The sequence below is a fragment of the Echeneis naucrates genome, chromosome 15 (genome assembly GCF_900963305.1).
Source record: "Echeneis naucrates chromosome 15, fEcheNa1.1, whole genome shotgun sequence".
Lineage (NCBI taxonomy): Eukaryota > Metazoa > Chordata > Actinopteri > Carangiformes > Echeneidae > Echeneis > Echeneis naucrates.
Genome location: NC_042525.1, coordinates 17,677,825 through 17,693,427, shown reverse-complemented (window position 1 = coordinate 17,693,427; position 15,603 = coordinate 17,677,825). Strand labels below are relative to the sequence as shown.

Below are 15,603 nucleotides of genomic sequence, written 5' to 3'. Positions count from 1 at the left end.
ACTTTGAACAACTGATGCAGCCGTCTCTAGCAGCTGCTGATTTGCACTGTCACTGGTAAAACACTCTCCTTTTAGTTGTTGGTCTTCATGAACTGGCAAAAATGTCAGGAACATGAGCTACTAAATCCTGCTGGGGTGAAATAAGACTCCTGAGAACAGTGAGAGTCATCTGTCATCTGCTGAAGTTGTAATATCATTCAGACCAGTTCTGGTGTCGTCTTGCAGCACAAATATACACATTATTTTTCTTATTCAAAACACACTATATGCTTCCTTAAAACCACTCGCAAAGTTTATTTGAATGCACCTGAACGAATCCCTCCACGGCACTGCTGATGGACAAAAACTTCTGCATTGTGTAACATTAACACAAAGTGAACACAAAATGCTGATATTTTCTGCAAATCTCAACAGGCAACCTTTGCACTTCCAGCTGTCAGATGAATTACTTGTAACTTTACGGAGTGTTTTTATTTTGAAATGGCCTCGGCAGTCTTCCGTACAGAAGATGCTGGTTTGTTGACATTTTTTTTTTCCTCACCATCAGCTGACTTGCCTCCAAGTTTTGTGGAAGAGCTCAGCACAAACAGACCCAGGCCATGACATTTACCGTCGGACTGGACTCTGGGGAGCTCCGCATGTGTGAGCAGCAGCAGAGACAGCTTCGGGGATGAAGCTTGTTTCCTGAAGCGGAGCTCCTCCTGCTACAGCTAGCCCGCTGAGCCAGCGCCGCCGAAGCTAACAGGCTAAACTAGCCGATGAGAGGCGAGAAAATGGAGGGGATACTGTACAAATGGACCAACTATATGACAGGTGAGGGGTCAGTGTGTGTGTGTGTGTTTGTGTTTGGATGGGGACTGCTGCTGTTTGTGTCGGGGAGATGACAGATAGCATGAGAAACTGTGCAGTTATCTCCACAGCTAACGTACAAACCTTGATCCTAAATGGGACCGTGTGTCACCCAGCTGTCTCTCCAGCGACATTTAAAAACTATTTCACTTATTCACCTTGATGACATGTTATTTATTAAGGGAGTTACCACACCTCTTAAAATGAAACTTATATAAACCTTAACCTCTTGATGATATGACCGAGGACTGTGGTGAAATAAGTTCTTAACCCCGTTACTTCAGTGAAAATACGGTTGCAACCTTTTAAAAGTACTACATTAGATGGAAAAGTACTTCATTGGACTTTAAGATTAAGTATTACCAACAAAAACGCTTTGTGTGCGACGACCTTTATACTTATAAGACATTTCTGGCTCTAAGTTGGTCCTGAAAACACTAATCTTCTTAAAACAACTAAACAAAGCCGACATCATTTCAGCCAGTTTTTAGTTTTCAGGACTGAAACTGACTGGATCTGAAAACCAAATCTGGCCACGAGAATAGTCATGAAACCTGATTGCAGGAAACACATGAAGCTATGAGCTAGCACTAAAATGATCATGGGGGATTTTGTGCTCACAGTTTCCCCAAACTCTCTCCCTGATTTAAGTAAAAATACAGTAGTATTTTATTTAGTAAGCTAAATGCATTTAAATTATCAATAGTGAGGACAATTTATTCAGTGGATTAGATTGTTAATAATGCTGTGTCAATGTGTAAACAGCTATATTGCCTCTTACAGTTATAGTGTCAAGGAGAGCCTTATGATTATATAATATAACAATAACACTAGAGTTTTGAAGTACAGTTTTCACTGCAGTACTTTCACTTCTAAGGGAATATTTTGGGTACTGTTGCTTCTTCCAACAGCGTTCTGGTGTTTTCCAACCCAGCGATCATCCGATAAGAAGGGGAAAAAATGTTATTTGTTTTTTTTGAACTTTTCCCTTCACTTAATTGTTTTTGTGAAACATTTGCATCTGTGATCCTCGATCAGTAGTTCACATTTCTGCTAACATGCATGTGCCTCATTACACTCCTAATTTATAACTTAGTCAAAAATATCTCCAAAGGGTGAAAACTACATGAGAAACCCACCAACAATCAAATGAATTCAGATGTTCTGTTTTATTTTACTAATCATACACAGCAAGATATACAGTCTACTATCAGTTCCTTTTATTCATCATTGAAGCAGAAACTTTTTGACAAATTTGGTTGGAAGTCTTGGGAACCACTGTTTTAATATTAAAAATGTGTTATATATGTGGTGTGAAAAACTGCAAATGTGTGCATGTTCTCATGCTTCCATTGAGAACTGGCCTACAGAGGCACGTCAACCACTAATAGAAATGAACGAACGAATGAATAGTCATACAGACTGAAGAGACATTTGACCTCAATATAGCAGCATAGCACATCTATAAATAATAATGGCTATGAAGTAGGGTTGTCAAACTCAATCACACAAGGGGCCAGAACTCATAGCACACATTAGGCTGCTGGCCAAACAGGAAAAAAATCTACTGAACACACTAAAACTAACCAGGTTTTGAATAAACATACGAATTGAAGCAGACAGAATACTATATTTTGCCCCCCAAAATAAATAGACTTATAAATGTTTTGTTCTCCATAAAAATCTCTAGTGAAAACTTGAAAGCATAAAAATTTTAATGTAATGTAATAATGTAATTTTTACATTACAGCCACATTAGCTCCACAAACAAGACACATTTTGTACACAATTGAAAACATCCACAGATGCCTGATTGATGTGTCATCAGGGAAGCTGAAATTAAGGTTCTTGCAGGTAGTCTATTGTTTGGCACAGCAGCAGCACCTCATATAGCTGGGTCAATAAGAATACGACAATAGAAATGATCTTATGGGCTGAATATGACTGTATCCCCGGCCGGATGTGGCCCACAGGCCTTCAGTTTGACACATGCTGTAAAGGCTCAACTATATCCTTTTGTCTGCAGCCTCTGTCAGACATGAGTCATATAACCAGTCTGCTTTATATGAAGGGAAAGTTAACTTTAGTGCTTGCTCATGTGTGCTTTATGACATGATGTCCTGCTCCACAGCTAAAATATGAAGGAGTAAAAAAAACAAATAAAAAAAGTAATTTGTGCATATCCATTTGACATCCTCTGTAATGTCCTGTAATTCTTTGAATGAAAACCTGTAGCCAGTGAAACACTGTTACTGACAATTTGCTGTCTGTCTTCAGGCTGGCAGCCCCGCTGGTTTGTCTTAGAGAATGGAGTCATCTCTTACTACGACAGCGAGGACGACGTTGGCAAAGGAAGCAAAGGATCCATAAAAATGTCTGTGTGCGACATCAAAGGTTAGGCCACTGTTTAAAGTCTTTGCCTGAGGATTTCTTTCATACAACTTGTACACAAGAGTGAAAACAAAAAGTTAAACTTTGTTTTTATATATATATATATATATATATATATATATATATATATATATATTTATATATATTTTTTTCATTTCAGTTCATCCAACAGATCTCACGCGTCTGGAGTTGATAATCCCTGGCGAGCAGCATTTCTACGTGCGAGCTGTGAACGCTGCAGAGAGACAGAGGTGGCTGGTGGCATTAGGCTCATCGAAAGCTGGAACGCTGGACACTCACAGTCACAGAGGTTAGTATAGAAATTTCTCTTTGTCCCTGTATATTCTTTCTCAACATCCAGCCTTGAGAGTTTAGCTCTTTCAAAACTAGAAGAAAGTTACTGTGTTTGGTATCACTTTGTGGCACCATAATCTGGGGTAAAATATGTATTTACAGTGTGCGTTGTAAAGAAGAGACTTCTTGTTACTTCTCACATATACTATGAGAAGGTAATCATGTTAGTCAGGCAGCTAATTCTCAGAGAGATTCATATTTAGCCTTCGTAGAAAGTAACAGTGTGGGGGTCACGACTCAGACTCAAACCTGATGATGATGATGATGAGTGATGATGGAAAAAGCTATATCTTCAAGCAGGTATAGCCAATTTTAGAGGCATTGTCTCTGCTTGGCTTTTGTTATGTTTTAAATTATGGGTCCATTAAAAATACCTTGATTTAGATTTCATATGGTGTTAAAAAGTCATAAAAATACTCCAATTAAATTTTGTCAACACTGTAGAAAGCTTTGTGAGTTGGATGTGTTTTTCAACTTTGTGTTCCAAAATAAACCCATGTGATCATCAGCAGGTCCAGACTGCCTGAAGACCAAGATGTCTGAACTCCGTCTGTACTGTGACCTCCTCGTTCAGCAGGTACAGACCATCCAGTCTCAGCACACAGCCGACACAGAGACCACGCCCACTTCTGAGGTAACAACACATCCTCAGGTTACACTAAAATAATCCTCTTTTTTTCCACTGTTTCTTAAATGTTTAAAAATAATCAGAATTGCTATAATGGTGTATGTTTAAGTGAAGAAAATTCATATTTATTTGAGTTATGGCAGCAGCAAACCAAAATTACCAAATAACAATGAAAATAAATAATTGGCAACTATTTTGGCTATTGATGAATCATGTCAGATTTTATTTAAGCAAAAAGGCCCAAATATGTGTCCTCTTTGGTGAGGGCTGTTTTTCTTTGTATTTTATCAATGGAAACTGAATTTTCAGGGGTCTTGGACTAATCATGACATTTTTCTGTACCCAGGCCTCTCTCCTTAGTGCAACCTGTGCAACTTTCATCAAGACATTGGAGGAGTGTATGACCTTGGCTAACCAGAACTTGACCCCTGACCTCCGACCTCCTGAAAGGGTAATTATTCTTTCTGCAGCTAAATACAAATACATTAAGTCTACATGGAAATGTGTCTTGCTGACAGTAAAAGAGAAGCATAATGACAACTTTTCAATGTAGCAGTAGCAGTTTTACTTTGTGTTTACAGACACACATTATGCATAACAAGATCCTTCCAATCTAATTAAAATTACAAATGAACAGTAACTTCTTGTCAATCACTAATGCTGACATCTACACCAATATTGATATATCTACAATAGCCTCATGTCAGATGAAATTTAAATTAATGCATTCATTATTCACTACTGATCACTGTATATGTACAGCACAGTTTCTTTCACTGTATGTCTTTGAGGGCAATTTCAGTTTAATAAAGTCAACTCCACATCTCCACATTAGTTGGTCTGCTATTTGATCACACAAATTAAAGGATAATGTATTCTGCACCAGTTGGTCAAGTCATTCCTCTTCTTCACTGTATTTCTTGTTCTATTGTTTTTTGACCCATGCTGTTCAGTACCAGTAAACACATTAAACACAGAACCTTAATTTAGTTCTAGCTACAGTTCTGTTGTTTTTTTATTTCCCTGAACTTAAGGCTCTGCAAATTAATAACCACAATAACCAAGGAGAAGCCAGATTAAGAAGCTGTGCAGTTAAAGTTGATTAGAGGACATTAATCAGAATAAGATGACTTGGCAGGAAATATCATTCACACAGAAGAAGAAACAATAGGAGATGTTTAGCCACATATTTATCTTGTCACAATTAAAGCTCACATTTTTTTATTACTGTAATAACTATTAATTTATTTTATTGCAACTGTGTCATAGAACGGAGACATACAGGAAGTTGCAGAACTCGAAGTTACATGCACTGTTTCAGCACTGTTTCAGCACTGTTATACTATTGTCTCCTCCTCTGTATTTCTTTCCATCCCTACAGATGAAACGGTCTGTTAGTCACCCTGGAACATACAGCTTTGACAGGTGAGTTGAAACATGCATAACTGTTTTTTTTTTTTTTTTAATCACAATAGTCATGTAAACATGCAGTGTTACTAAGCTGAATACATTTCATAGCCATTTAAGAGCTACACTGGCGTGTAATGCACTTCTACACTAGCCTACTGTCCAAAAAAAAAAAAAACAAAAAACTATAGAACAGAAAATACAACACTATTTCATGCATTTTGTGTTACCAAGATGCAACAATTACATGGATTCTTGAATTAGTATCAACTTTTGCCTCCAGGAGGCAGCTTTGCTGCATGTAAGGTAACTAAACTACCACTGAAAAACAAGATCAGTGACTGTTTTGATTGTTGCAGTTGTGAGAAGTATTATTATAGAAATGTGCCATCTGTGTTTGTTTCTAAAATGATTCTAAGATCTAAAATATGGGACATTTCATAAAGATTTCATACCAAATGTCACATTATCTTTATAGATGACTTTTCCACCCTGACAACACCCTGTTGTCATGTACAAGGTGGTAACAGCCACACACAAGAAAAGTGTGAATGAGTCAATAACCTTTACTGGTTATAACTGCTCTGCGCTTCTCTGAGTTTTCATCAGCTGCAGGTGATAGGTAGAATTGAAATTCAAGGTCTGGTGGATGAAAGAGAGGTGAACGTGGTTTCTTTGACTCCTCTGGCTCCAAATCTTTCAATATGAGCCAATTAAAGGACAGGGAGGATACAAAACTGCTATTTTCCCCTTCACCTTACTAACAACATAAAATGTTTAGAGACATTTTGAGCAAATATCAGATGTATTGGAGCTATGGATGGATCATGGCACTACAGAACTGTGTGTACGAAAATGAAAATAAAAAAAATATAATAATCTCTGTGGTTATATTGTGTCTGATTTCCAAAAATTTCCAACAGGTTAACATAGATTACACAGGGGCCCTTTCATCCCTCAGGCCCCTGGGTTTATGACCAGTAGAGCAAATCAATACCCTAACAAACACAGATTAACAATGTCTCTTTGCATCCACATGGATAATGATTTAGTAGGATAATGGCAGGACATCTGCTTTATCAGTAGTAAAGATGATTTTACAAACGTGCCCAGTACGGGCTAAGAAAGGGAGATTAAAATATTTACATTTTACTTACATGTGTTTAAGACAGAAGTTATACTTTAGCGGGTGACTCTTTCCTTTGCTTTTAACTGAGTTTCATCTTGTTTTCTCAGGTCAGGTGTGTTGAAGGAGTACATAGGTGGAGGTCAAAGGTCGACCCAGCACAGGAACCGAACCTGCTCCGACAGCTCTGTTTACGATACTGAGCGTAAGAAATGCTGACATTTTAAAGGAAGAAAGACTTCAACTTAGTCCCGTAGAGTCTTAATAATTACCTAGTAAGGTTCCATCTTAAAGGCCTTTCTGTGCGGAGTTTGCATGTTCTCCCTGTGCCTGTGTGGGTTTCCTCCGGGCACTCCGGTTTCTTACCACTGTCCAAAGACATGTTTGAGTCAACCGCTGACTCTAAACTGTCTGTAGGTCTGAGTGTGAGTGTAAGTGGTTGTTGGTCTCTGTCTGTCTCTGTGTGTTGGCCCTGTGATGGACAAGTGACCTGTCCATCTGTACATGGATGGATGGTTCCATATTAAACTGTGTAATTTGGCACAAAATAAAGAGATACTGAGTCTAATCAGTTCAGTAGATTTTCTAAACAAGGAACATCATTGAAAGAGTTTGTGAAGTGGACACAGTTCCCTGTAAGTTAACTCCAATTAATACTACGTCCAGGAAAGCTTTTTGTGTAATTACAGTCGCTCCCCTGGGAATTGAGATAAAGCACAACCTGTACATATTCTAAGATAACAGATTTTTAGGCACACCTAAAACCCATTCACAACAGCTCTCACTGTGTGCGTGGAGAATTCATTCAAAGTCTGTTGTATTACAGTAGATGGCAGAAGTTCGAGAGAGGTTTTCCCAGTGTACAGAAATTTTCTTTCTTATGATTTTTTCATCCTTTGAGTAAATAATTAATATCAGTTTACTTGACTTCCCACTACAATCTTTAAAGTTCTTATAGTGCTCAAGGTTCTTATAAAATCAGGCTGATTTTCCTAAAGGGGCCACCTAGTCTGTTTACATCATAGACTGTAAATAAAGCTTCAAGTTGAACCTGAACCTAAAAGATCTGAATAAAAATCACTAACCTGTGAAAGGTGATGTGTGTTTCAGGTCTGCTACCCAATCTCAACGGCGACCCGTCCTCCATTCCTGAGGAGAGAGGAGGCAGTGCGAGCCCAAAGACTCCACCCACAGACACAGACACTGACTTGTCCATCTGAAGCTCTGAACTACTCCCAAACCCCACTGATCTGGGGTCTGTGCAAGGTCAGGAATATGAAATTTTCAGTATCAGTGAGATACTGACGTCGACTGTATTAAAGCAAGAATCGGTTATCCATGGAGTATGTGACTTCTTCCCAAAATGACCTTCTTGCGTTTTTTCCCTGAAGTCAGTTGGCTTCCAAACACATGCACTTTAGAATTATCATCAGTTTTTCCTGAAGACAGCTTTCATTCAGCCTTTTTCAGTTCACACTGGAGAAAGAAAAGACAACAGGAAACACCTGAAGGTTGTCCAAAGCTGGACATGGGAGGATATAATACGCAGTAACTTATTCACTCTGTTCAGCAAGATTGACCAGACTCCGATCCTGGAAATATCTCTGAGTTAAACTTACTCTGAGAGAAGTTAACCCGAATAAATCTAGCAGACTTTGTCGTGGAAACCAAATAATGACTGACAGTGTTAGACTCCTGGCACAGGGTGAATTCCTGTTTTCTTGGCCATTTTAGATGCCAGATTTAATTCTTTGCAGCTTTAAATGGACCCAATGATGTACAGCATGTTTTGATTTGTTGATACATAGAAATTAATCAGCTGTGTATCATCAAGCATCACTTCCTAAAGTGTTTTCTGCCTTTTCCACATGTTCAACAGCTCAGTTTTTTTTTCTTGTGACAGAGCATCGTCTCCATTCTTCTTCCCCTGTTGCCCTTAACTTCTGAAACGCAGGGAGAACTATGTGCCTGTCAGCTGTAGGTGAAGAAGACCAATGAATGGTCTCTTCACAGTTCCCTGAGGCCAGTATCTCTCTGTTCACAGAGAGCTGAGGAGCTGGGATCAAGGTTTGCACAAATGCAATGATCTAGTTAAATGTGCCATTGATTTGATTTGATTTGATTTTTTTTTTTTTTTTTTTGGGTCCATGGATAGTACAACTGAAACAGAAAGTAGGTCAGTGGTGGAGATGAAACTCCAGTTTGACCTACAGATCTTTCCCTAAGATGGTGGTTTATATCTTCTACCTGTCTTTGTCGTCTGTAAGGTACAGACACAAGTTACTGATTTGTAGTGTTGTTGTTTCTTGAATATTTGCCTGCCTTCTCAATTCATCAAAACATGGCTCGAACAAGAGATAAATACAGTGGCCCTGGAAGCTCAACCTGCAGCTAAAGTGAAAGCAAACAAATAAGTACGCCAAAAGTAAAGGAGGAAATTATCTGATCATGTAAGTCACAAAGAACGTCACTGCATGAACCAAAGCTAAAGGAACAACTCATAGCCAGGCATCGTTCGTTGGGCTTCAGCTTCTCCAGGAAACTTTGTTCTCTTTAATAGCTTCACCTACTCTGTGTTTTTGCTTTCTGAAACTGTTAAAGCCTTTTGAATATTCAATGTATTTCTGTAATTTGTTTGGTTGGTGTCCGTGTGGTTGTGTTGCATGTTTTCTTATACTGTGCATGTGAGATGCTGATTTTTATTTAATTTTATTTTTTTGTATTTTTATCAGTATGCCTGTGTTCTCTTTAGAGGCAGTGCACTGAGCTGCCAGGGCCTTTATTAAACTGACTGACTGAGGTTCAGATGACGCCTTTTCAGCACTTGTTTTTAGCAGATCGTTGTGTTCCTCTGCTGTCTGCATTTTCACACCTGAATGCAGCAACTTGTCCTCAGTGGACATCAACTTAAGCTGCACCATTTATAAATCGTTTATAAGCTGCAATAAACAGCTCTATTTTTATTAACAAAAATGAATCACTTATTGATGCTTTATGGATCAGTTATAAAAGATTAGTAACAATAACATTGTGTGGCTTGTGAAAAAAAAAAAAATCTTTTCAGTTCTTAAATTTATTAGAGAGCATATACATTCTGTGACTTGTGAGTCCAGAACCAGATCCAGTTCCAATAAGAGCAGCTCAGTAACATTTATAATTACACATTGTATCTTTTTAGATACATGATTTTCAGAAGATGAGGGTCAAAAGCTAAAAAGGCTTTTCACAACCAAGCAATGCAAAGGCTATTCTGCGTCATGACTTAAAGTTTATCTATAAAACTTAAATGATCAATAAATCATTAATAAAACCAGCAGTAACAGCTTCTGAATGTAATTTCCGTTCTTGATGAATGATCTCTTAAATCTTGTGACACACACAGAGAAGTAAAAGACGTCACCCGGACACAAAGTAAACAGTCGTCCACAGCAAAGTTAAAGACAGCTGCACTCCGTGGTGAGGCTGAACTGAGAGGTGTGGTGTTTGGGTTAAGTTTCACTTTAATTCACAAAGCAAGACCAATGTGTGCCAACTTTACACTCCTTTTCACATCAACCATGACAAAGAAAACGTTTCTATTTACTTGTAGTTTTAAATGACAACTTCAATATTAACATGTAAAAGTTTTGTGTACAAGCAGCTGTTTTATCTTGAGTCTCAGACATTTACACTTCAGTCACTTCACTAAGAGACTTTTCTCATCGTACAGTATGAAAGTTTGGCTGTTTTGCACTTTATAGTTCAAACAAGTTCTTCGACCGTCACAAAGGTACTGTGGTGTAGAATAGTGATGATGACGATTCTTAAACTGATATTAATGTTGTTTTTTCTGAAATGAGCCTTTTGATTTATTCATTTTCAGCTGTATGTGAACATACAAGATGTCCTTCCTGTATTTCTTTGACCAAAACGTGTTTAATATATGATTGTGTTATTGTTGATCTTCCTGTGGAGTCTTGACGCTCCCTTCACTTTTTCTAAATGAGCAAATGTTTCTGGTACTTCACAGTAATCAGAGCCACCATGTTGGCTCCACATTCTGCTGCTGATTTCAAATAAATTGTGGTTTTTATTATGGCATTTAAGAGCATGGTAGCATCACATATATTTAGTTTGCTACCATTAGAATATTTTGCATTAGCATGAGTTGGATGTTGTTAAAGCACTTACAGGAGCTTGTGAAGCAACAAATTCATCGGTGAACATTAAATTTGCGAGTGAGACAAAGACTGAACATTTCCTGTGAAATCTCTCCTAATAAATACATTTTCAGATATTTTTTAAGATTTTTTTGTCTGTTTTTCGTGCCACTCTTAATGATTTTGACTCAATAGTAGCATCCTGAACAACATTGCAATATTTTCTTATGTATGCTGATTACTCATGCTCATATTTGTCCTTAAGTAATCAAAGATGATCATAAGATTCAAATGCACACAGACTTTAGCATAGAGTCAAACAGCTCATCTATCAACATATCCAAATATTCCTTAGAGCAGCTTGTTGACAGGAAGAGAAGATGTATAACTAAATGAAACTGAATGAACTATGAGTTCATGTTGTTATTGTTGTTATTTTCTTTTTCTTAGATGTTTGAATTGGCTGTTTCAGCCGAACTAGTCAGGCAGCCTCTCATGCCCTAATGAAGAAACGTGTTGTAGTGACTGACTTTTCATTGTCTCAATAAAAAAACTTATTTTAAGCTGAAGCCAATTAATGGGTGTTCATTGATGTATTCAAAAGTGTGTGTGTGTGTTTTTGTGTTTGAGCTTACTAAAAAAAAAAGCAGACACGAGATAAACCTGTCAACAGGTGTAAATAAAGCAAGAAAACAAAGAATAAGAAATCAAACGTTGCAGGCAAGTTAATGTGGTCACTTTGGTCACAGTTAGGACAAGAGTGGTGCCTCTGCAATGCGTGTGCGTGTGTGTGTGTGTGTGTGTGTGCATGCATCTGGGGCCTGGAGGATAATTACAGTGTGTTTACAGAGGGGGTGTATTCATCTGTGACTGACTTGTGACATACTGTGTACACCCATGTCATACAGAAAAGATGAGGACACACACCTGAGTATGCTCAGTCCTCTGGATGAACAAAGGTAGTCAAACAACCTGTCAGTCGAGCTTTTTCCTGGATCTGGTGGAGACAAAGAGGAAGTTTGGGTAAGTTTGACATTGTCACATCATCTCAAGATTATTTCCATCATTAGATTTTATAATATCATAAACTGTTATTTTCAGTGTTCATTCATCAGTTCGCTTATCAGTTAATGATTCTGTGAACCCTCATAATAAATTCCCATGGCAAAAGTGATGTCTTTAAATGTCAGTTTTCTTTTTAAGATGTTAGAGTTCATATTTTTTTCTGTCAGGTTTGGCGTTTTGACTTCTTTCGCTGGATGTTTTAGGAAGTGTGTATCAGTGGAGCAGACGCAAAATAATTTCAACGTGAAAGAGTTACAGAATCTAAAACTCTCTGCTCTACTTGTCCAGAGTCCATGTTCCCAGTCAGCAGCTGGAAGTTTATATTGTGTATGTGCACAGACGGATCATCGTTTTAAATTTAAATTAGCTGAGCCTCAGGTTCAGCTACAACCTTTTCAGTCTCATTAGTATTTGTTTTACACATACAGGGCAACTGAAGTTTTGACTGAGACTTCCCAGAGCTGCTGCACAGGTTTGGCTCTACTACTAGTTTATTCCTCATCTTTCCATCATTGCACTTCATACAGCTTGAACTTGTGTTATGTTCTTGGCAGTAGGCTGCATAGGGAACAGATGGATGTGGTGAAGCAGGTGGATCATGGGACTTTGTGAGGGTTCACAGAAACTGCTTCAGAACTTCAGCCATTCTTTTGTCTGAGCAGGGACGAGGCGAGCCATGTCAGACTGTGGAGGTGTGCCGGAGGATGGTCCAGAAATACCAACGGTATCTTTTTATGTTCCACATCACACCCTGAGGATTAGTCTGCACCGCTTCAGCATTTTATGCCCCATAGTAGCAACCACAGGTTCTGGGTACTGGGTTGATAGATACATGGGCCATTTAAGACTTCCCAGAACTTGGTTGAGCCTTGAAATCACAGGAATATAAATGATAATTAAGATCATTAATAAGGGCCGTAGCTCAGGATGTAGAATGGGGCTAATCACGGTCAGTGGTTTTATCTCCTCTGATGGCTGTTCCATCAGTGTGTATGTTTTAGGAGCACAGTAACAGGAGAGCGGCTCTGTGAATGCATGAATGTGGCTTTCATTGTAAATTATAAAGTGCTTTGAGTTGTCAGTAAGCATGCAAAAGCTCCAAATAACAACAGCCCAACTAATACAACAAAAAGACCTGATGCAGGATGTCAAGTATTGAATTTCCTCCCGGGGATTGTGAAAGGTTTATGCCATCTCTTCATCTATTCTTCTAGTCCTTTTAATTTAATTGTTTTATATTTTCATGACTTTGATTTTACGCATGTCACTGTTCTTATGTTTCTCTGTATGTATGTAAAGCACATGGACTTGGCTTTGTGTAGGAAATGTGCTATATAAATGAACAGGCCTTGCCACTGTCACCTCGTGTGAAGTTGGAGGGAGGAAGTTGATATAAATAAGTAAAGAATACAGAAGAGTGGAATTAATTATCTGACAGTCCACAAGGCCACATAGGTCACACAGGTTCCTGGGCAAAGCGGAAACACACATGATCATGTGATCAAAACAAACAAACAAACAAACAAACAAAACAATAATGCTTCGAGAAAATAAAACGGGTTCAGATTTGTCTAGCTTTAGGGAAATACTGTGGTTTTGGTTAAAGGAAGTGTTTTGTTCACCTTCATTATTGTCGTTATCATTCAGGAGCAACTGTGGTTATTTCAGAAACCACAATGACTGTGAGCAGGAAACCGCACACACACACACACACACACATACACACACACAACTCAGGCCTGAGACCAGAATATGTTCATGTGAGCTCCTTTGAATACACTAACCTTTTTGTAAAGTTTGTATGAGAGCTTGGTTTACTAACACAGTGTTGTGGGAGTGGCAAAAAAAGATTTCCTCACTTTAAATGGTCAAAAACAAAGTCAGAGTCTCTTAGGAGCGGTCAGCCTCCTCGCTTATGTGTGCAATCCAAGGTTCAGCTGACTAGGCAGGTCGGGCTGATCTGGTCTGACCTGCCCTCACCTGGTCCTGATTTTATGTACTACAGTGTCTGAAATATTGCACATTCCTCTGTGTCCAGTCCAGATCGGGCCCTGATTTCTGCGATATGTCTCGCTGTGCTGGCTGCTGCAACCAGAAGGTGGGCTCCATGCCTCAGAGGGGGGATGATGGGGAGTCCAGCTCTTCAGCTGAGGACTCTGGTTCAGAGACGGACTGTGACTCAGAGTCCAGCTCCACTAGCAGCTGCTCTGTGCCTTTTGCTGAGGAAAACTCAGAGAGGGCTGAGACAGGGAGTAGGGGGTGGAGGGATGAGAATTCAGAGAGGGAGCAAAATAGAAGCAAGACCAAGGGGCGGATTGGAAGAGCCTCGCTTGTCAAGTCTTTCTCCCTTCCTCCCTCCCTTATTCCTCGTCTCATTCCTCTCTCCCTCCTGCCGAGCCCTCCAAGGATAGTCTCCACCCTCCACCTGGAGGTCCTGCCCGAGAAACACAGTGACACCTTCACCATTCGCCGACAGTCATCCGTCAGCGAGCGCGGAACATCGGGAGTGGAAGGAGTGAGTGCCAACAGCCCACCGCCTCAGCAGCCATCTCAGTGTCAGCCGATGGGGATTCCATTGCAAGACAGGTCAAAACCAACATTGCAGCAATTCCAGTGCCAAGAGCAACAGCAGCAAAAGCAAATGATGTATCAGTACCAACACCAATCTCAACACTGTCCCCCGCTCTCAACTCAGGGTCAAGGGACAGCGATGCCCCCAAACGCACTCTTTATGCCACACCCCCAAACACCGCTCACCTACCCACAGGCTCCAAATGCACAGGCGCATCTGTATGCACTCACTCCAACCCCTTGCTGGTACTGTTACTGTATGCACCTTCCTTACACATGCTGGAGCCATTACACTGGTGGAGAGTTTTAAGAGCTACAGGGCTGCCATGTCCCTGCAACCCCCCCCCCCCCCCACTGGATAAGCAGATGAAGATGGGATGCATGGATGGGCTACAATGTTGGAAAAAAACAACAAAGGGACGATAGATCCTGCTACCCCCAGAGGAATATCTAAAGCCAGGTTCATGGAAATAAGTTACATGTTTCATTCATTTCATTAAATATTTCAACCTGGATGTAAGCAGTATCAGGTGATATATTTTCATACAACTTCTTCTGTTGTTTCAATTTGATATGTACCAACCACAAACCACATTATACATCCACCAGAAAATAAACAGTGAGATCAGTAATACTTGACTGTGTCACATGAACACAGATCATTCCTTCATTCATAATTCATTCGTTAATCCAATAAAATGCGTGGCAGCCACATCTGCAGCCAGCAGCTCACAGAGCTGGTCTGAGAGGAAAGTGCAGGTGCTGGTCAATCTCACACAACAGAGCAGTTGGTCTGTATCACCTTCACACAGATGGACACTTTCCAAAAACACACAACAGGCTCTTTGTATGATGTGTGTGGGGTTTGTTCCACCCACGGTAGCTGCTAAGTCTCTCCATGTGTCTCCACACTCCACTGAGTCAAAGTGTTTCCACTATGAATGCCAGAGCAACATACAAACACGCAAACACACACACACACACACTGATGTCATTGATGGCAAAAGACGTAGGTTTCCAAGTTGGGGGCAAATGGAAACAGAAACAAACACAAAGAGGGACAGAGAGTACAA

At 39.6% G+C, this 15,603-nt stretch overlaps 2 protein-coding genes across 4 annotated transcripts; both read left to right on the top strand.

The window, feature by feature from the left end:
* Positions 1-574: 574 nt before the first annotated feature.
* On the top strand, positions 575-8,887 carry plekha3 (pleckstrin homology domain containing, family A (phosphoinositide binding specific) member 3). Of its 3 annotated transcripts, none has more exons than XM_029521187.1 (8): positions 575-813; positions 3,127-3,243; positions 3,413-3,550; positions 4,104-4,228; positions 4,569-4,673; positions 5,604-5,647; positions 6,866-6,960; positions 7,866-8,887. In XM_029521187.1, exons 1-8 carry the CDS (start codon positions 759-761, stop codon positions 7,973-7,975), a joined length of 789 nt encoding a protein of 262 aa, XP_029377047.1. In that variant the 5' UTR covers positions 575-758; the 3' UTR covers positions 7,976-8,887. The 3 variants fall into 3 exon arrangements, with proteins under 3 accessions (XP_029377047.1, XP_029377046.1, XP_029377045.1); XM_029521186.1 differs by having other exon boundaries at positions 3,401-3,550; positions 4,107-4,228; XM_029521185.1 differs by having other exon boundaries at positions 3,401-3,550.
* Positions 8,888-11,870: 2,983 nt separating this feature from the next.
* LOC115055868 (probable serine/threonine-protein kinase samkC) lies at positions 11,871-15,057 on the top strand. The gene is made up of 5 exons (XM_029521905.1): positions 11,871-11,917; positions 12,248-12,286; positions 12,388-12,431; positions 12,622-12,683; positions 13,998-15,057. The coding sequence occupies exons 4-5, from the start codon at positions 12,636-12,638 to the stop codon at positions 14,838-14,840; spliced, it is 891 nt and encodes a 296-aa protein (XP_029377765.1). The 5' UTR covers positions 11,871-11,917; positions 12,248-12,286; positions 12,388-12,431; positions 12,622-12,635; the 3' UTR covers positions 14,841-15,057.
* Positions 15,058-15,603: the final 546 nt, after the last annotated feature.

What these genes read in the sequence shown, in the direction of transcription:
- plekha3 (XM_029521185.1), top strand. Translation starts at nt 759, where the DNA reads ATGAGAGGCGAGAAAATGGAGGGGATACTGTACAAATGGACCAACTAT. An exon ending in GGACACTCACAGTCACAGAG is followed by an intron (nt 3,551 to 4,103) that starts GTTAGTATAGAA and finishes TGTGATCATCAG; the next exon opens with CAGGTCCAGACTGCCTGAAG. An exon ending in AGACCACGCCCACTTCTGAG is followed by an intron (nt 4,229 to 4,568) that starts GTAACAACACAT and finishes TTCTGTACCCAG; the next exon opens with GCCTCTCTCCTTAGTGCAAC.
- LOC115055868 (XM_029521905.1), top strand. Translation starts at nt 12,636, where the DNA reads ATGTCAGACTGTGGAGGTGTGCCGGAGGATGGTCCAGAAATACCAACG. An exon ending in ATGGTCCAGAAATACCAACG is followed by an intron (nt 12,684 to 13,997) that starts GTATCTTTTTAT and finishes CTCTGTGTCCAG; the next exon opens with TCCAGATCGGGCCCTGATTT.